Source organism: Homarus americanus, unplaced genomic scaffold (genome assembly GCF_018991925.1).
Source record: "Homarus americanus isolate GMGI-L3 unplaced genomic scaffold, GMGI_Hamer_2.0 scaffold21930, whole genome shotgun sequence".
NCBI classification, from domain to species: Eukaryota; Metazoa; Arthropoda; class Malacostraca; order Decapoda; family Nephropidae; genus Homarus; species Homarus americanus.
In genome coordinates, this window is record NW_024732309.1 from 440851 (window position 1) to 456312 (window position 15462).

Below are 15462 nucleotides of genomic sequence, written 5' to 3' on the forward strand. Positions count from 1 at the left end.
GAGAGAGAGAGACGTATTGTTGCTACACGTTTCCCGTTGTTGTCAGGTGTGTAAACTTCTCAACATAATCTACCAATGACCGTGTGTAAAGTGGTGGAAAAGTAATTATTATTATAACTAGACTTAGTGATTTAAACTACCTTGAAAAATTAGCGTTGGGAAAAAAAAAATACTTACTGATTGAAAATAATCGATAAATAGTGAACCTTCTACTGAAAACTAGAAAAATATTTAAACTATCATAACTGAACGAATTAGAAAAGTCGTCCGTCTGTCTGTCTGTTTGTCTGAGTGTCTGTGTGCGTCTGTCTGTCTGTCTGTGTGCGTCTGTCTGTCTGTCTGTGTGCGTCTGTCTGTCTGTCTGTGTGCGTCTGTCTGTCTGTCTGTGCGTCTGTCTGTCTGTCTGTGTGTTGTCTGTCTGTGTGCGTCTGTCTGTCTGTCTGTAAGCGCGGGGCACATCGCTGATTCGAAAACATCTTGTGAACGCTCAGTACAAACTTTGGGAGGAAGTTTGGAACGCTAAATTAAATTTCCCCGTGGAATTTTTTGGCCTTAAACTGACCGAGTCAACGAAGAGGGTGCAGTAGAATTGAAGCATCATCAAGCGTGTGTTAGTCCCACGCCCACAACCACGCCCACAACCCCACACATACACACCAGTTATACACCACACACACATACAGATACACATACAACTCCCCCTTACACATACACACGCCCATAACTACGCCCACCCGTCTACAGCAATTTGACCTCCACGCCCACCGCCCACGCCCACCATCACCATGAAGCCAGCAAGACTCAGTTTCATCATCGTCATCATTCTGGGTTTAGGTGAGTACAAGTCCCACTGTTTTTCATATCACTGAGTACAAGTTCCACTGTTTTCCATATCACTGAGTACTATTTTACGATCATCTAACTAAAAAAAAAATATCGTTATAATCCTAAATGTTCCTTCGAGTCTAAATTAAGAAAAAACTACCAATACAACTGTTAAATCATGATAGAACCTCCATTTACCGGACATCATCAATCTAACGGGTATAGTCCGTTGATAGAACCTCCATTTACCGGACATCATCAATTCAACGGGTATAGTCCGTTGATAGAACCTCCATTACGGACATCAATCTAACGGGTATAGTCCGTTGATAGAACCCATTTACCGGACATCATCAATTAACGGGTATAGTCCGTTGATAACCTCCATTACCGGACATCATCAATCTAACGGGTATAGTCCGTTGATAGAACCTCCATTTACCGGACATCATCAATCTAACGGGTATAGTCCGTTGTATAGGTCTCATTCTATAGTAAAATTACAGGAATCTTGTTAATTATCTCCAGGATTAATGACTTAAATCTTTAATATATTTACAACAACGTAAGACCGTTCGCCTCTCCCCATAAGTCCGTTCGCCTCTCCTCCATAAGTCCGTTCGCCTCCCCATAAGACCGTTCACCTCTCCTCTAAGACCGTTCATCTCTCCCATAAGCCGAACGGGACTTATGGAGGAGAGACGAACGGACTTTAATAGTTGGCAATACACTTACGAGCATTATTCCCTCCCACGACACACTCACCATCGTCTACCTAATGGACAAGGAACTACAAACATAAAACAAATTTATCTATATTTTTCCGTCTATATCAGTTTATTATTATTATTATTATTATTATTATTATTATTATTATTATTATTATTATTATTATTATTATTATTATTATTATTATTATTATTGTTTTTATTGTTATTATTATTATTATTATTATTATTATTATTATTATTGTTATTATTATTATTATTATTATTATTATTATTATTATTATTCGATTTTTTAACAGAGAGAATATATAAAGTTGAGAACGTTCACTAATGAGATAATGTTCAACAGGTGACTCACTGTGTACCTGATGTTCTCCACCAATCACGTCACCTTATGTTATTTTATCGACCAATCACGTCAGCTTATTCTATTCTATCGACCAATCACGTCAGCTTATTCTATTCTATCGACCAATCACGTCAGTTTATTCTATTCTATCGACCAATCACGTCAGTTTATTTTGTATTACCACGATATTAACCAATCGCTGCAGACAACCCTATATCACCAACCAACCACAGTAGCCTAACTTCCATTACTGACCAATGACGGTAAACTATCCTATACGGTATCGACCAATCACGGCAAACTATCCTATACGGTGTCGACAGAGTTCCTATTGTCGCATAATTTAATCTCCATAGTTAATTCCTCGCCAAACAATTTCTACCGCCGACAACAAACCCATTCTCTCGCCACCCACCCAACTAGCTATCGGCCCGTGGCGAGTAATATTAGAGCTCCTCGCCACGAAGCTAATTATCGAGGGCTATACTCTTCATCTAGCTTGCCCAAGTGACCGCTAATGATCATCATCTTATTAACACGTAAAAAATAATATATATATTCCTTAGGGTCTACCGGGACAATGGTGGTGGTGTGGTGTTGTTGTTAGTGGTTGTGGTGGTGGTGGTGGTGGTGTGGTGGTGGTGTTGGTGGTGGTGGTGGTGGTGTTGGTGGTGGTGGTGGTGGTGGTGGTGGTGATGGTGTTGTCGTTGTTGTTGGTGTTGTTTTGGGGGGATTATATTTGTGATTAGGAGGAGGAGGAGGAAGGAGAGGGGGAAGGAGGAAGAGAGAGGAAGTGGTAGAAGGAGAGAGAGAGAGAGAGGGAAGAAGAGGAAGAGGAGAAGACGAGGAAAGGAAGGAAGAGTAAGAGGAGGAGGAATTACTTGGAAACGAGCAAACATTTATAAAGATGATGAGAGGAAGGGAAGAAAGAGAGAGAGAGAGAGAGAGAGAGAGAGAGAGAGAGAGAGAGAGAGAGAGAAGTGTGTGTGTGAACAGTAATGGTCTCTGGGCAAATTCAAGAAAATTGGTCCACGTTAAAAACTCTGCTGCGGATATTGTTCATACAATTATCTGTCAGCTCTATGGTCACACACACACCACACACACACACACACACACACACACACACACACGTCAGTTCCAGGGTTTCATACCTAGGTGCTCGAGAAAACAAGACACCCCACAAAATTAATAATAAATGCTGTCAATAATGAACCACCTCTTCTCCTTCCTTCTCCTCTCCTTCCTTCCTTCTCTTAGTACCTTTTCGTCTCCCTTCCTTCCTCTCCCCCACAGACCGACAGCATCGATGAGGGACAGATGGTGTTGCCAGCCTACAGACAGATTAGGGTGGCTGTGATCTATGATTCGTAATGGTATAAATTTGTCCTGGTGACATCTGGAGGATGGTGATGGGGTGACGTTGATACCGCTCACTCCTCCCTCCCTGTCTCTCTCTCTCCTCCCTCCTCCCTCCTCCCTCCTCCTCCTCCCTCCCCTCTCCTCCCCTGTCTCCCTCCTCCGTGTCTCCCTCCCTCCGTGTCTCCCTCCCTCCCGTCTCCCCTCCCTGTTTCCTTCTCACACTCCCTCCCTTCCACCTCCCTATACGGTTAAAATAACAAAAAGACGAAATAAAATGTGAAAAAGAAAGAGAAAATGAAGGAGGACGAGAAAAGAGGAAGATATAGAAGAAGGAGAAGAAGAAATAGGAGATGATGATGGAAGGAAGAGGAACAGAAAGAGGAAGAACGTAAAAGAACACAGAGTTATTAATCTTCAGGTGAAATAAACAACGTGAGAGATGGCTACAGGTCAGGTCAGGTCAGGTAACGTATCTCAACTAGGTAGAGTCTCAGCGTAATTTGACATCATTTGGGGATAATTTTGTTGTCTGTGGGTAAAGTGCAAAAGGTTATTAGGAGGTTATTTTTGCTAGTTATGAAGTAAATTAACGGGTCGCGCCACCACTAGTCTAGCTGACACATTCACAAATAGAATAGTGGATTATGTCAGCAGGTCAACACAAACACACACACACACACACACACACACACACACACACACACACACACACACACACGCTACATACATAAATACACAGTGCACACATATACACACACACACACACACACACACATATATATACCACACACACACACACACACACTACTAATACTTTTATGTCACTGAATCAAGTATGACGATCATCCGGCTATGACACAATGATATGAGTTATTATGATGTCACCTGTTGGTGAGTTTTGAGGTGACTAAAGAGGCCGATATGACTGGCAGAGTGGATCACAGATGTTGCACATGTGGAGGGCTACATCTAGTGCGGAGGGTGCGGCTGTCTTTTCCGGCGTTTGCTTGTCTGCCTCGTTATGCAGTCGGGCTAACTTCGAAAGTTGACACCTTCTCGTGGTGCCCTGCAAGGTTACGGGTGTGAGTAATCGTCTCCAGGTGAGGGGGTTGATTTGGCACCTTTTCAGGTTTGTCTTAAGACTATCCTTATACCTCTCCAGTTGTCCACCAGCGTTACGTGTACTATTCTTTAGGTGACTGTAAAGTAGCTGCTTTGGTAGCCTACTGTCGTCCATGCGGGTAACATGGCCAGTCCAGCGTAGTTGTTCGCGGACAATGGTAGCCTCGATGCTCCTATAGTTGGCGTTAGCAAGAATATTTTTTATTTTTTTATTATTTTTTCATGATCGTTCCAGTGGAGAGGGAAACTGGCCCTCCCTCTACCTGCAGCCGGTTAGCTAGACTACACATGCAATATGATCGGTTGCTGCCTGAATCCAAGAGAGCTCCGGTGACCACTGCTCCTTCGCCTCTTCACTGGCATTTGTTCTCTTGTCTTCCCAGCAAACTCGGAGGATGGAAAGTAGTCTCCTTCCTCTCTCTCTCTCTCTCTCACACACCTTGGTATAATAGAATCAAATCTGCTCTGGGGAGGGGGGGAGAGGAGAGGAAGGAAGAGGGGAGGAGGGAGGTGAAACTATACTAATGGCTCTACAACCAGTGAGTGAGTGAGGGAACATCATCTGGACTACACTATTACACATCCTATTGTGTCTATATTACTGGTCTATATTACTGCTATGTCACTTACTGGGCCCACACACCCAGAGGCCCAGGAGCCATCCAAGGGCCCAGGAGCCACCCAAGGGCCTGCTAACCACCCAGCTGGCAGGAGGGACAAGGTGGGAACGCGGATATTGACTTAGGACCGCTTGTTACTCATGTAGAGGAGCTACACCCCTGCAGGAGGAGGAAGAAGGGGGGGGAGAGGAGCAGGATGTATAGGAAGATGAAGGGGGGAAGAGAAGGACTGAGTGAAGGGAAGGAGGAAGAGGAGGGGAAGGATAGGTTGGAGAAACGAGAAATGGAGAAGAAACAGGTGGAGAATAAGACGAAGAGGAATAATAAGGTGGTGGATGGGGAGAAGGAGGAGGGAGAGAGAGAAGGGAGAGAGGGAGGGAAGGTGTAGATTCTGTGTGGAGTCACCCCCACTTCAAACAACACAGTGACGTAGGTGAGTGACGTAAAGGAATAAATTTTACGGTAATATATTTATTATTATCATTGTTGTTGTTGTTGTTATTAATTCTTGATTTTGACTGTCTTATCAATTCTCATTCACTTACTAATATTATTATTGTTATCTGTCTACGCTTCAGATTACCTTCAGATTAATTACCTTTATTTAATTACCTTCGTTAATGTGGTCAGGTTACCGTCCTGACAAGACTATGATGGTGTGGCCCTGGTGTGTGTGGGGGAGGGGGGAGGGGTGAGGAGGGAGGAGGGGGGAAGGGAGGGTAAGGGTGAGAAGGGGGTCATGGGAGTCCTCAACACCATTCTAGATAGTGAACCCATTATGGCAAGGAGAGGGCTGATGACCGATGAGGGGAGAGGAGGAGGAGGTGTTTAGAGGAGGGTGTTTGTGGGGAGGTGGGGTGTTTGTGGGAATGCTACGTACCTCTTCCTTCTCACCACACACCACCACTCACCACCACCAGCCCATTACAATATCCCGGCAGTAAACATAGGGGCCTTCTAATACATGGACCATTAATAAGTCTTTGTCGCGTCAATTACCACGTCGATAACATAACACTATTATACTACACTAAGATTATGTGGTACAGAGTATGATTATATTATAACAATAAATAATAATAACAACAATAATAATATAAATAATAATAATAATAATAATAATAATAATAATAACAGCAGCAACACACTCTATTCCACGAGTATTTTTCATTTACGTTCAGGTTGGATAAAATATGCACAATGTTGTCTAGATGTTAGTCATCCTCTCTCTCTCTTCTGATGGGTGGGTGTTCTGATGGGTGGGTGTTCTGATGGTGGGTGTTCTATGGATGGGTAAGGTTCTGATGGATGTGTTCGATGGGTGGGTGTTCTGATGGGTGGGTGTTCTGATGGGTGAGTGTTCTGATGGGTGAGTGTTCTGGAGTAATCACAAGAGGACCAAAAAATGAATAAATAAACTCAACACTTTTTTCTCAGAGCTACACTTGACCTTACACTTCCTGATTTTAAATGTATTTTATCATAATTTAAGGGTTAGGTTAGGTCAAGTCAGGTCAGGTCAGGTCAAGACAACTTTGTAATTAACCTATGAACCCAATCCCCACCCTCTTATATAATAGTTGGTGGTGCTGGCTGCCACATAACCAAATTCACTGATTTTTTTTTTTTCAGATTTTTTTAATTGTGAATTTTTTAGTGAATTACCTGATAGTTTATTTGTTATTAAGTATGATTTAATTAGTCTCTTGAGTATGATGACTTAACTCCAGAAGAAATACACACATACACACATACACACACACACACAACACACACACAAACACACACACAACGGGACTCCGGAAACGTACATGCTGGCATATTTCATCCCCCTGACTTGTGGCTAACTAGGCGTGTGACCCAGACGCCCTGATCTCCCCACCCTCCCTGTCACCTCACCTCCTCCTGTCACCTCCTCTCCCCGTCACCTCACCCTCACCTCCTGACCCCTCACCCTCCCCTGCCCACCCTCACCCTCCTCTGTCACCTCGTCACCCCTCAATCCTCCCTCGTCACCTCACCTCCACCACCTCCTGTCACCTCACCCCTCGTCACCTCACCCCTTCCTCGTCACCTCATCCTCCTCGTCACCTCACCGTCACAACCACTAACAACCCTTACCACTAACAACCTTCTACCTAACACTAACAACCTCCACCTACCACTCAACAACCTCTACCTACCTCACCACAACAACCCTACACCTACCGCCAACAACCCTCTAACAACAACAACCCTCTATCACTAACACAACCTCCACCTATCACTAACAACCTCTACTCACCACTAACAACCTCCACCTACCACTAACAACCCTCTACTATCACTAACAACCTCCACCTAACATCACTAACAACCCTCTACCCACCACTAACAACCCCACACTTATCACTAACAACCTCTAACAATCACAACAACCTCTACTTCCACTACTAACAACCCTCCACCTACCATCAACAACCCTCTCTCATTACTAACAACCTCCACCTACCACTAACAACCCTCTACCCATACTAACAACCCTCCACTCATACCACTAACAACCCTCTACCTACCACTAACAACCCTACATCTGCTCCAACAACCCTTCAACAACTGCCAACAACCTCACTCTACTCATCAACAACCCTCCACTCACATCAACAACCCTACCAACCACTAACAACCCTCTACCTACCACTAACAACCCTCCACTCCACCACTAACAACCCTTCTGAACGAGCGCCAACACGCAATCAAAAAGTTTACCCCAAATAAATATGGAGATTTTAACTCTTGTATTTTACTTTAAATGAGTGACAACAGTTCCTCCCCTTTTCTCCCTCTCCCTTCTTCTTCTCCCTTCTCACTTCTCCCACTCCAATATACTTCCTTTTTCTTCCTCCTCCCCTTCTCCCTCTTCCCTTTCATCACACCACTTCCCCCAACGCGCTGTTCCTCATTTATTTCTGATTTCACGTCTTGAGAGCGTGGGAAGATGATCCCAAGGAGTGTGGGAGAGTTCATGACAGTTGGGGAGAGAAGGAGGGCTGTGGGAGAGGAGGGGGCTGGGGAGGGAGGAGGGCTGTGGGAGAGGAGGAGGACTGTGGGAGAGGAGGAGGCTGGGAGAGGAGGAGGGCTGGGGAGAGGAGGAGGACTGTGGGAGAGGAGGAGGGCTGTGGGAGAGGAGGAGGGCTGTGGAGAGGAGAGGCTGGAGGAGGAGGACTGTGGGAGAGCAGTGACAGTTGGGGGAGAGGAGGAGGGATGTGGGAGAGGAGGAGGGCTGTGGGAGAGGAGGAGGGGCTGGGAGAGGAGGAGGACTGGGGAGAGCATGACAGTTGTGGGAGAGGAGGAGGGCTGTGGGGAGGAGGAGGGCTGTGGGAGAGGAGGAGGACTGTGGGAGAGGAGGAGGGCTGGGGAGGGAGGAGGACTGTGGGAGAGACATGGAAGCCAGGGGAGAGGAGGAGGCTGGGAGAGGAGGAGGGCGGGGAGAGGAGACTGTGGGAGAGTTACAACAGTTGGGGGAGGAGGAGGCTGGGGAGAGGAGGAGGGCTGGGGGAGAGGAGGAGGACTGGGGAGAGGAGGAGGGCTGGGAGAGGAGGAGGGCTGTGGGAGAGGAGGCTGGGGAGAGGAGGAGGGCTGGGAGAGGAGGAGGCCGGGAGAGACATGGAAGGAGAGAGGCGGGAGAGGAGAGGCTGTGGGAGAGGAGGAGGGACTGTGGGAGAGGAGGAGGGCTGGGAGAGGAGGAGGGTGTGGGAGAGGAGGAGGCTGGGGGAGAGGAGGAGGACTGTGGGAGAGGAGAGGGCTGTGGGAGAGGAGGAGGGCTGTGGGAGAGGGGGAGGCGGGGAGAGGAGAGGACTGTGGAGGAGGAGGGCTGGGGAGAGGAGGCTGGGGGAGAGGGAGGCCGTGGGAGAGGAGGGCTGGTGGGAGAGAGGAGGGCTGGGAGAGAGGAGGACTGGGGAGAGGAGGAGGACTTGGGGAGAGGAGGAGGGCGTGAGGAGGAGGAGGGCTGGGGAGAGGAGGAGGACTGGGGGAGAGGAGGAGGGCTGGGGAGAGGAGGAGGCTGGGGAGAGGAGGAGGGCTGGCAGGAGGGAGGGCTGGGGAGACGAGGGGGGCTGGGGAGAGGAGAGGCTGGGAGAGGGAGAGGCTGGGAGAGGGAGAGGCTGTGGGAGAGGAGGAGGGCTGTGGGAGAGGAGGAGGGCTGGGAGAGGAGGAGGGCTGGGAAAGGAGGAGGCTGTGGGAGAGAGGTTTCGCTTAGGCTCTGACTGGGTTAGTTGGGTTGCATGCCGCCTGCAAGTGAGTGGCTGGTTCGATCTCTTTTGGCCGCCATTTGCCTCGTCTTCCCCAGCAGTAATTGGGACCTGGATGTTAATCGTGTTCCGGGGTAATGGTTAGCCAGTGCAGTTGGCGAGTTGTCCGGTCTTCGGACTATCCTTGACACTGGGTCATGCAACTCGTTAACTCAGGGTGTGGTTGTTGTATTGGCGACAGCTTCACACTTTAAACACAGGGTCATGCAGCTCGTTAACTTGGGGTGTGGTTGTTGTGCTGGCGACATTCTACACCCTAAACACTGGGTCATGCAGCCTGTTAACTCAAGGTGTGTTGTTGTTTGGCGACAGCTTCACACCTTAAACACTGGGTCATGCAGCTCGTTAACTTGGGGTGGTTATGTGTTGGCGACAGCTTCACAACCTTAAACACTGGGTCATGCAGCGTCTTAACTCAGGGTGTGGTTGTTGTGTTGGCGACAGCTTCTATACCTAAAACATCGGTCATGCAGCTCGTTAACTTGGAGTGGTTGTTGTGTTGGCGACAGCTTCTACACCTTAAACACTGGGTCATGCAGCTCGTTAACTCAGGGTGTGGTTGTTGTGGGCGACAGCTTCTACACCTTAAACACTGGGTCATGCAGCCCGTTAACTTGGGGGGTTGTTGTGTTGGCGACAGCTTCTACACCTTAAACACTGGGTCAGCAGAGCCTGTTTAACTCAGGGTGTGTTGATGTGTTGCCGACAGCTTCTATACCTTAAACACTGGGTCATGCAGCTCGTTAACTCAGGGTGGTTGTTGTGTTGGCAACAGCCACACCCAAACACTGGGTCATGCAGCTCGTTAACCCAGGGTGTGGTTGTTGTGTTGGCGACAGCTTGCACTTAAACACTGGTCATGCAGCTCGTTAACTCAGGGTGTGGTTGTTGTGTTGGCGACAGCTTCTACACCTAAACATCACCGCAGCCTGTTAACTCAGGTGGTTGTTGTGTTGGCGACAGCCACACCAAACACTGGGTCATGCAGCTCGTTAACTCAGGGTAGTGGTTGTTGGCGACAGCCTACACCTTAAATTACGCCTAGGTGGCCCTGGCCGGCCATTCTCTGCTAACGAGGCAAACCATTATTATTATTATTATTATTATTATTATTATATTAGTATTTAGTATTAGTAGTAGTATAGAGTAGATATGTTGAAGGAAATCTGCCGTGATGTCAGGGTAGAACCGACCTCCTTCCACTGGACGGTGAGAATTTCCAACATAGGACTTCAAACATCCAACGAAGCCTGTGTTGAAGTGCTCGAGGATTCTGGACGCTTGGACAGCGAGCCTTTACATCAGGATTTTTTATCCCATGGCCACATGTCGCCGTAACTTAGCTCTCGATGCTGCACACAGGAGGAACGAGAACGACAAGATAAGGGCATATGGGAGAGAATTCAGAACGTTGATCACAGTCACTCCTCTAGTTTCACAACTGTGGAGTGGGACCAAGTGCAAGATGCTTCTACGCCAGACTCAGCGGAGGTGATATCCCAACAGAAGCAGCAGCCAGAAGCAGTGTTACAGCCTGATGAGATGTCGACTGTCCTTCTCCTTAGTGGCTTTTGCTTCCCTCAGGGAACGAGAGCATCGGCCCCAAAGCCGACAACTGCTGCAGATATTGACTATGAGGCAACAGCCATATAGATCTGCGGCTCAACTAACTCCAACACAGCTAGGATAGCTACTTATGTATTAGTATATTTAATATTAAGGTAACTAAATGGTGGCGAAGGTGTGGCTATTGGGGGAGGCTGGAGGCTACGATAAAAAAAAATAGTGGTAGTAGTAGTAATAATATTTGTGTGTGTGTGTGTGTGTGTGTGTGTGTCTGTACACTATAAACCACCTCCCTAACAAATCAATTTCGCCACAATGTTTGTCTGAATTATGACAGGCAATTATCTACTGATTGAACCTCTTTTAACCTCTGGGGGAATGTCACTGTCGCGTCTTCAAGACCTTGTGTATCCAGACCTGCAAACACTTCCTTAGTTTGTGTGAGTGGTAGTAGGCACGGTAGGTGTGGGTATGCAAAAACCCTTCTTCTACGAACCCTCAACCTAACCCTACCCTACCCTTACCTTTCTACGAACCTAACCTAACCCTACCCTACCCTAACCCTACCCTACCCTACCCTAACCCTACCCTAACCCTAACCCTAACCCTAACCTACCCTACCCTACCCTAACCCTAACCCTACCCTACCCTACCCTAACCCCACCCTACCCTAACCTAACCCTACCCTAACCCTACCCTAACCTAACCCTACCCTACCCTAACCCTAACCTAACCCTACCCTAACCCTACCCTAACCTAACCTAACCTTAGTACTCAGGATGTAACGTCACTGAGTTATCAAAAATTCTATTACAATTCTCTGTAAGTGTGAATATATCTCCCATGGTTGAGTTGGGTGACGCATGTTTCTTAAGATCTTGGGAGAGTGAGAGAGAGATTGACCTGAGGCGGTGTTTGACCTACAACAACGACAACAACAAGAACAATAATAAACTACTTCAGATTAGCAACAAGAAATTCATCGCTTAATAGTTGCCCATATTGTTGTTGATGATGATGATAGTGACTTTGTTGTTGATTTTGTCGATTTCTTTGTCGATTTTGTTGACGATTTTGTTGACGATTTTGTTGATGATTTCTTTGTCGATTTTGTTGACGATAATATTCCTTACTGAATAATAAATGAGGTGACACCGGAATTCCTGGCGGCATTAATAAGACACACCAACTGACCACGACAGACAAATAGAGACGTTAATATTTCAACGATACGGGGGTTAAAAGGTCACCTAGAGTATACAGGTTTAATACAGGTTTATTACAGGTTTAAGGACGGAAATATTACTTAATTCTTGGTAAGTGACTTAGAGAGAGTGTAGTGAGTGTACAGTGAGTCAAGAATTATAGTGTATACAGTGAATCAAATTATACACACGCCTCCACAAACCAACAATTATCTTCAAAAAACGTAACAGAACCTAACCTAACCTAACCTAACCTAACCTAACCTAACCCTCACAAGGAAAATTCGTTTTACGCTACGAGTTCTCACGGTAAAGGGCGCAACACACACACACACACACACACACACACACACCCCTCCGTCTTGGTTCATTAATAATAAACACCTTTACCTGCCCAGAAGTGTAAGAATCGGTACACGAGACCAGGTACACCCAACCTTAGATCACCTGGTGGTATGGTACCGTAGCCTAGTTCAGGTAATGATTAAACTAAAATAATATATATATTCTAATTTAACCTAAGAAATTTTCATAATCGTCAGAATGCATTTATATATTAGGTAGCTACAGTTTAGGGCATACAAGACTACAGGTAGGCTACAGTTTAGGGCATACAAGACTACAGGTAGGTTACAGTTTAGGGCATACAAGACTACAGGCAGGTTACAGTTTAGGGCATACAAGACTACAGGTAGGTTACAGTTTAGGGCATACAAGACTACAGGTAGGTTACAGTTTAGGGCATACAAGACTACAGGTAGGCTACAGTTTAGGGCATACAAGACTACAGGTAGGCTACAGTTTAGGGCATACAAGACTACAGGTAGGCTACAGTTTAGGGCATACAAGACTACAGGTAGCTACAGTTTAGGGCATACAAGACTACAGGTAGGCTACAGTTTAGGGCATACAAGACTACAGGTAGGCTACAGCTTAAGGCATACAAGACTACAGGTAGGCTACAGTTTAGGGCACACAAGACTAAAGATTCAGTACCCCCCAGTTACCATTCAGTGGTGTGAAGAGTTGTAGGTTAGTTAAGGGCGTGTCGACCCTCATATACCATCATCTTCACACGCCTTAACACAGCCTCAGTGAACAAACAATTGGACATGTTTACGTGAGGTCGACTCGTACCATCATTGTGTGTGTCTGTGTGTGTGTGTGTGTGCGTGTGTGTGTGTGTGCGTTCAAATTTTTCGCATAGTCTGAAAAATGGCAGATGGAATTCAGTGTGGACAAATGTAAAGTACTTAGTCTAGGAGATGTAAACAGAGAAACCAGATGAACAACGATGTTATTGAGAAATCCGACTGTGAAAAAGATTTAGGATTAATGATAAGTAGGAATCTTAAGCCAAGTAAACAATGTGTATTTGTTCGAAACAAGGCTAATAAAGTACCCAGCAGTAATTGGGGACCTGGATGTTAATCGTGTTTCGGGGTAATGGTTAGCCAGTGCAGTTGGCGAGTTGTCCGGTCTTCTCGGATTATTCCTTGACACTGGATCATGCAACTCGTTAACTCAGGGTGTGGTTGTTGTGTTGGCGACAGCTTCTACACCTCAAACACTGGATCATGCAGCTCGTTAACTTAGGGTGTGGTTGTTGTGTTGGCGACAGCTTCTACACCTTAAACACTGGGTCATGCAACTCGTTAACTCAGGGTGTGGTTGTTGTGTTGGCGACAGCTTTTACACCTTAAACACTGGGTCATGCAACTCGTTAACTCAGGGTGTGGTTGTTGTGTTGGCGACAGCTTTTACACCTTAAACACTGGGTCATGCAGCTCGTTAACTTAGGGTGTGGTTGTTGTGTTGGCGACAGCTTTTACACCTTAAACACTGGGTCATGCAACTCATTAACCCAGGGTGTGGTTGTTGTGTTGGTGACAGCTTTTACACCTTAAACACTGGGTCATGCAACTCGTTAACTCAGGGTGTGGTTGTTGTGTTGGCGACAGCTTCTACACCTTAAACACTGGGTCATGCAGCTCGTTAACTCAGGGGTGTGGTTGTTGTGTTGGCGACAGCTTTACACCTTAAACACTGGGTCATGCAACTCGTTAACCCAGGGTGTGGTTGTTGTGTTGGTGACAGCTTCTACACCTTAAACACTGGGTCATGCAACTCGTTAACCCAGGGTGTGGTTGTTGTGTTGGCGACAGCTTTTACACCTCAAACACTGGGTCATGCAACTCGTTAACCCAGGGTGTGGTTGTTGTGTTGGCGACAGCTTCTACACCTTAAACACTGGGTCATGCAACTCGTTAACTCAGGGTGTGGTTGTTGTGTTGGCGACAGCTTTTACACCTTAAACACTGGGTCATGCAGCTCGTTAACTAATCACACTAAAACACACCTTCTCCTCCTGTAAAACAACACAGACCAACACCACTACACCCGCGCCTCTCAGTTATACACCATCACAAAACACCCACCATACACAGCCTGGGCTACATTAATACTTCTGAATAATTTATCTCGTCTGTGTTTTGTTGCATCCTGTTGCCTTTTGTCACGACTCTTATATTTAATGAGCACCTTTTGCAATATTTACCTACGTTATTATTGGCCACTACCCTCATTATATTATTATTATTATTATTATTATTATTATTATTATTACAGGAAATTCTTGACAACAAGCGATTCATAGGTCGTTTATCATTACCGTCACTAGGTTATGCATCGTTTTGTCGCCCTGCCCCGGTAAGGTCATGGGGTCAAAGTTCATCAGTAGTGCCAACAGTCATCAGAAAGTGCCACCAGACACCCAATAACTGGCACTACACGGGTCATCAGAGAGGTCAAACAACCAACACTCAATATTGACTGTCTCACGGTCTCATCGATGGACACATATCTCAAGAATTATCTCCCATCGTCTCCTGAGTCTCTCCCTCTTCCTCGTGTATTCAATTCTCTCAATAATTCCTACGATTCTTCGGGTATTTTCGTGGATTTCTCTTCGTAAACCAATTTATCCGATTTTCTTATAAACGTTTATTTGTCTTCTTGTTTATAAGTACTAAGAACAATAACAATGACAGTAATAGTAGTAATATAGACAACAACAATAAAAACAAGAAAAACAACTAAAAAAATAATAATAATAATAGTAATAATAGCAATAACAATAATAACAACAATAACACCCAGTCCACATAACATCAAACAATTCACCTAAACCTGAATCAAATGTCAGTACACTATAAGTATGTCTCAAACTCAACTCGCTTTATTCACAGGTAAAATGTCACCAAGTGGAAAGTATCCGAATTATGTAACTCACGATCCGATATTACACGATATAATGTATAAGTTTCTCTCTGTCTCTCTGTCTCTGAGGTAAATGTCTCGCAGTCACTGATACACTTTACAAGCCAGTATTTAGGG

At 45.8% G+C, this 15462-nt stretch overlaps 1 protein-coding gene across 1 annotated transcript in view; it reads left to right on the forward strand.

Moving 5' to 3' along the window:
* Positions 1–392: 392 nt before the first annotated feature.
* The window catches only part of LOC121868464, a 104585-nt gene continuing 89515 nt past the window's right edge, over positions 393–15462 (forward strand). Inside the window, exon 1 of the mRNA XM_042369120.1 lies at positions 393–834. Within this exon, the coding sequence (XP_042225054.1) occupies positions 786–834 (49 nt within the window). The 5' untranslated portion in view covers positions 393–785. The remainder of the gene's footprint in view (positions 835–15462) is intronic.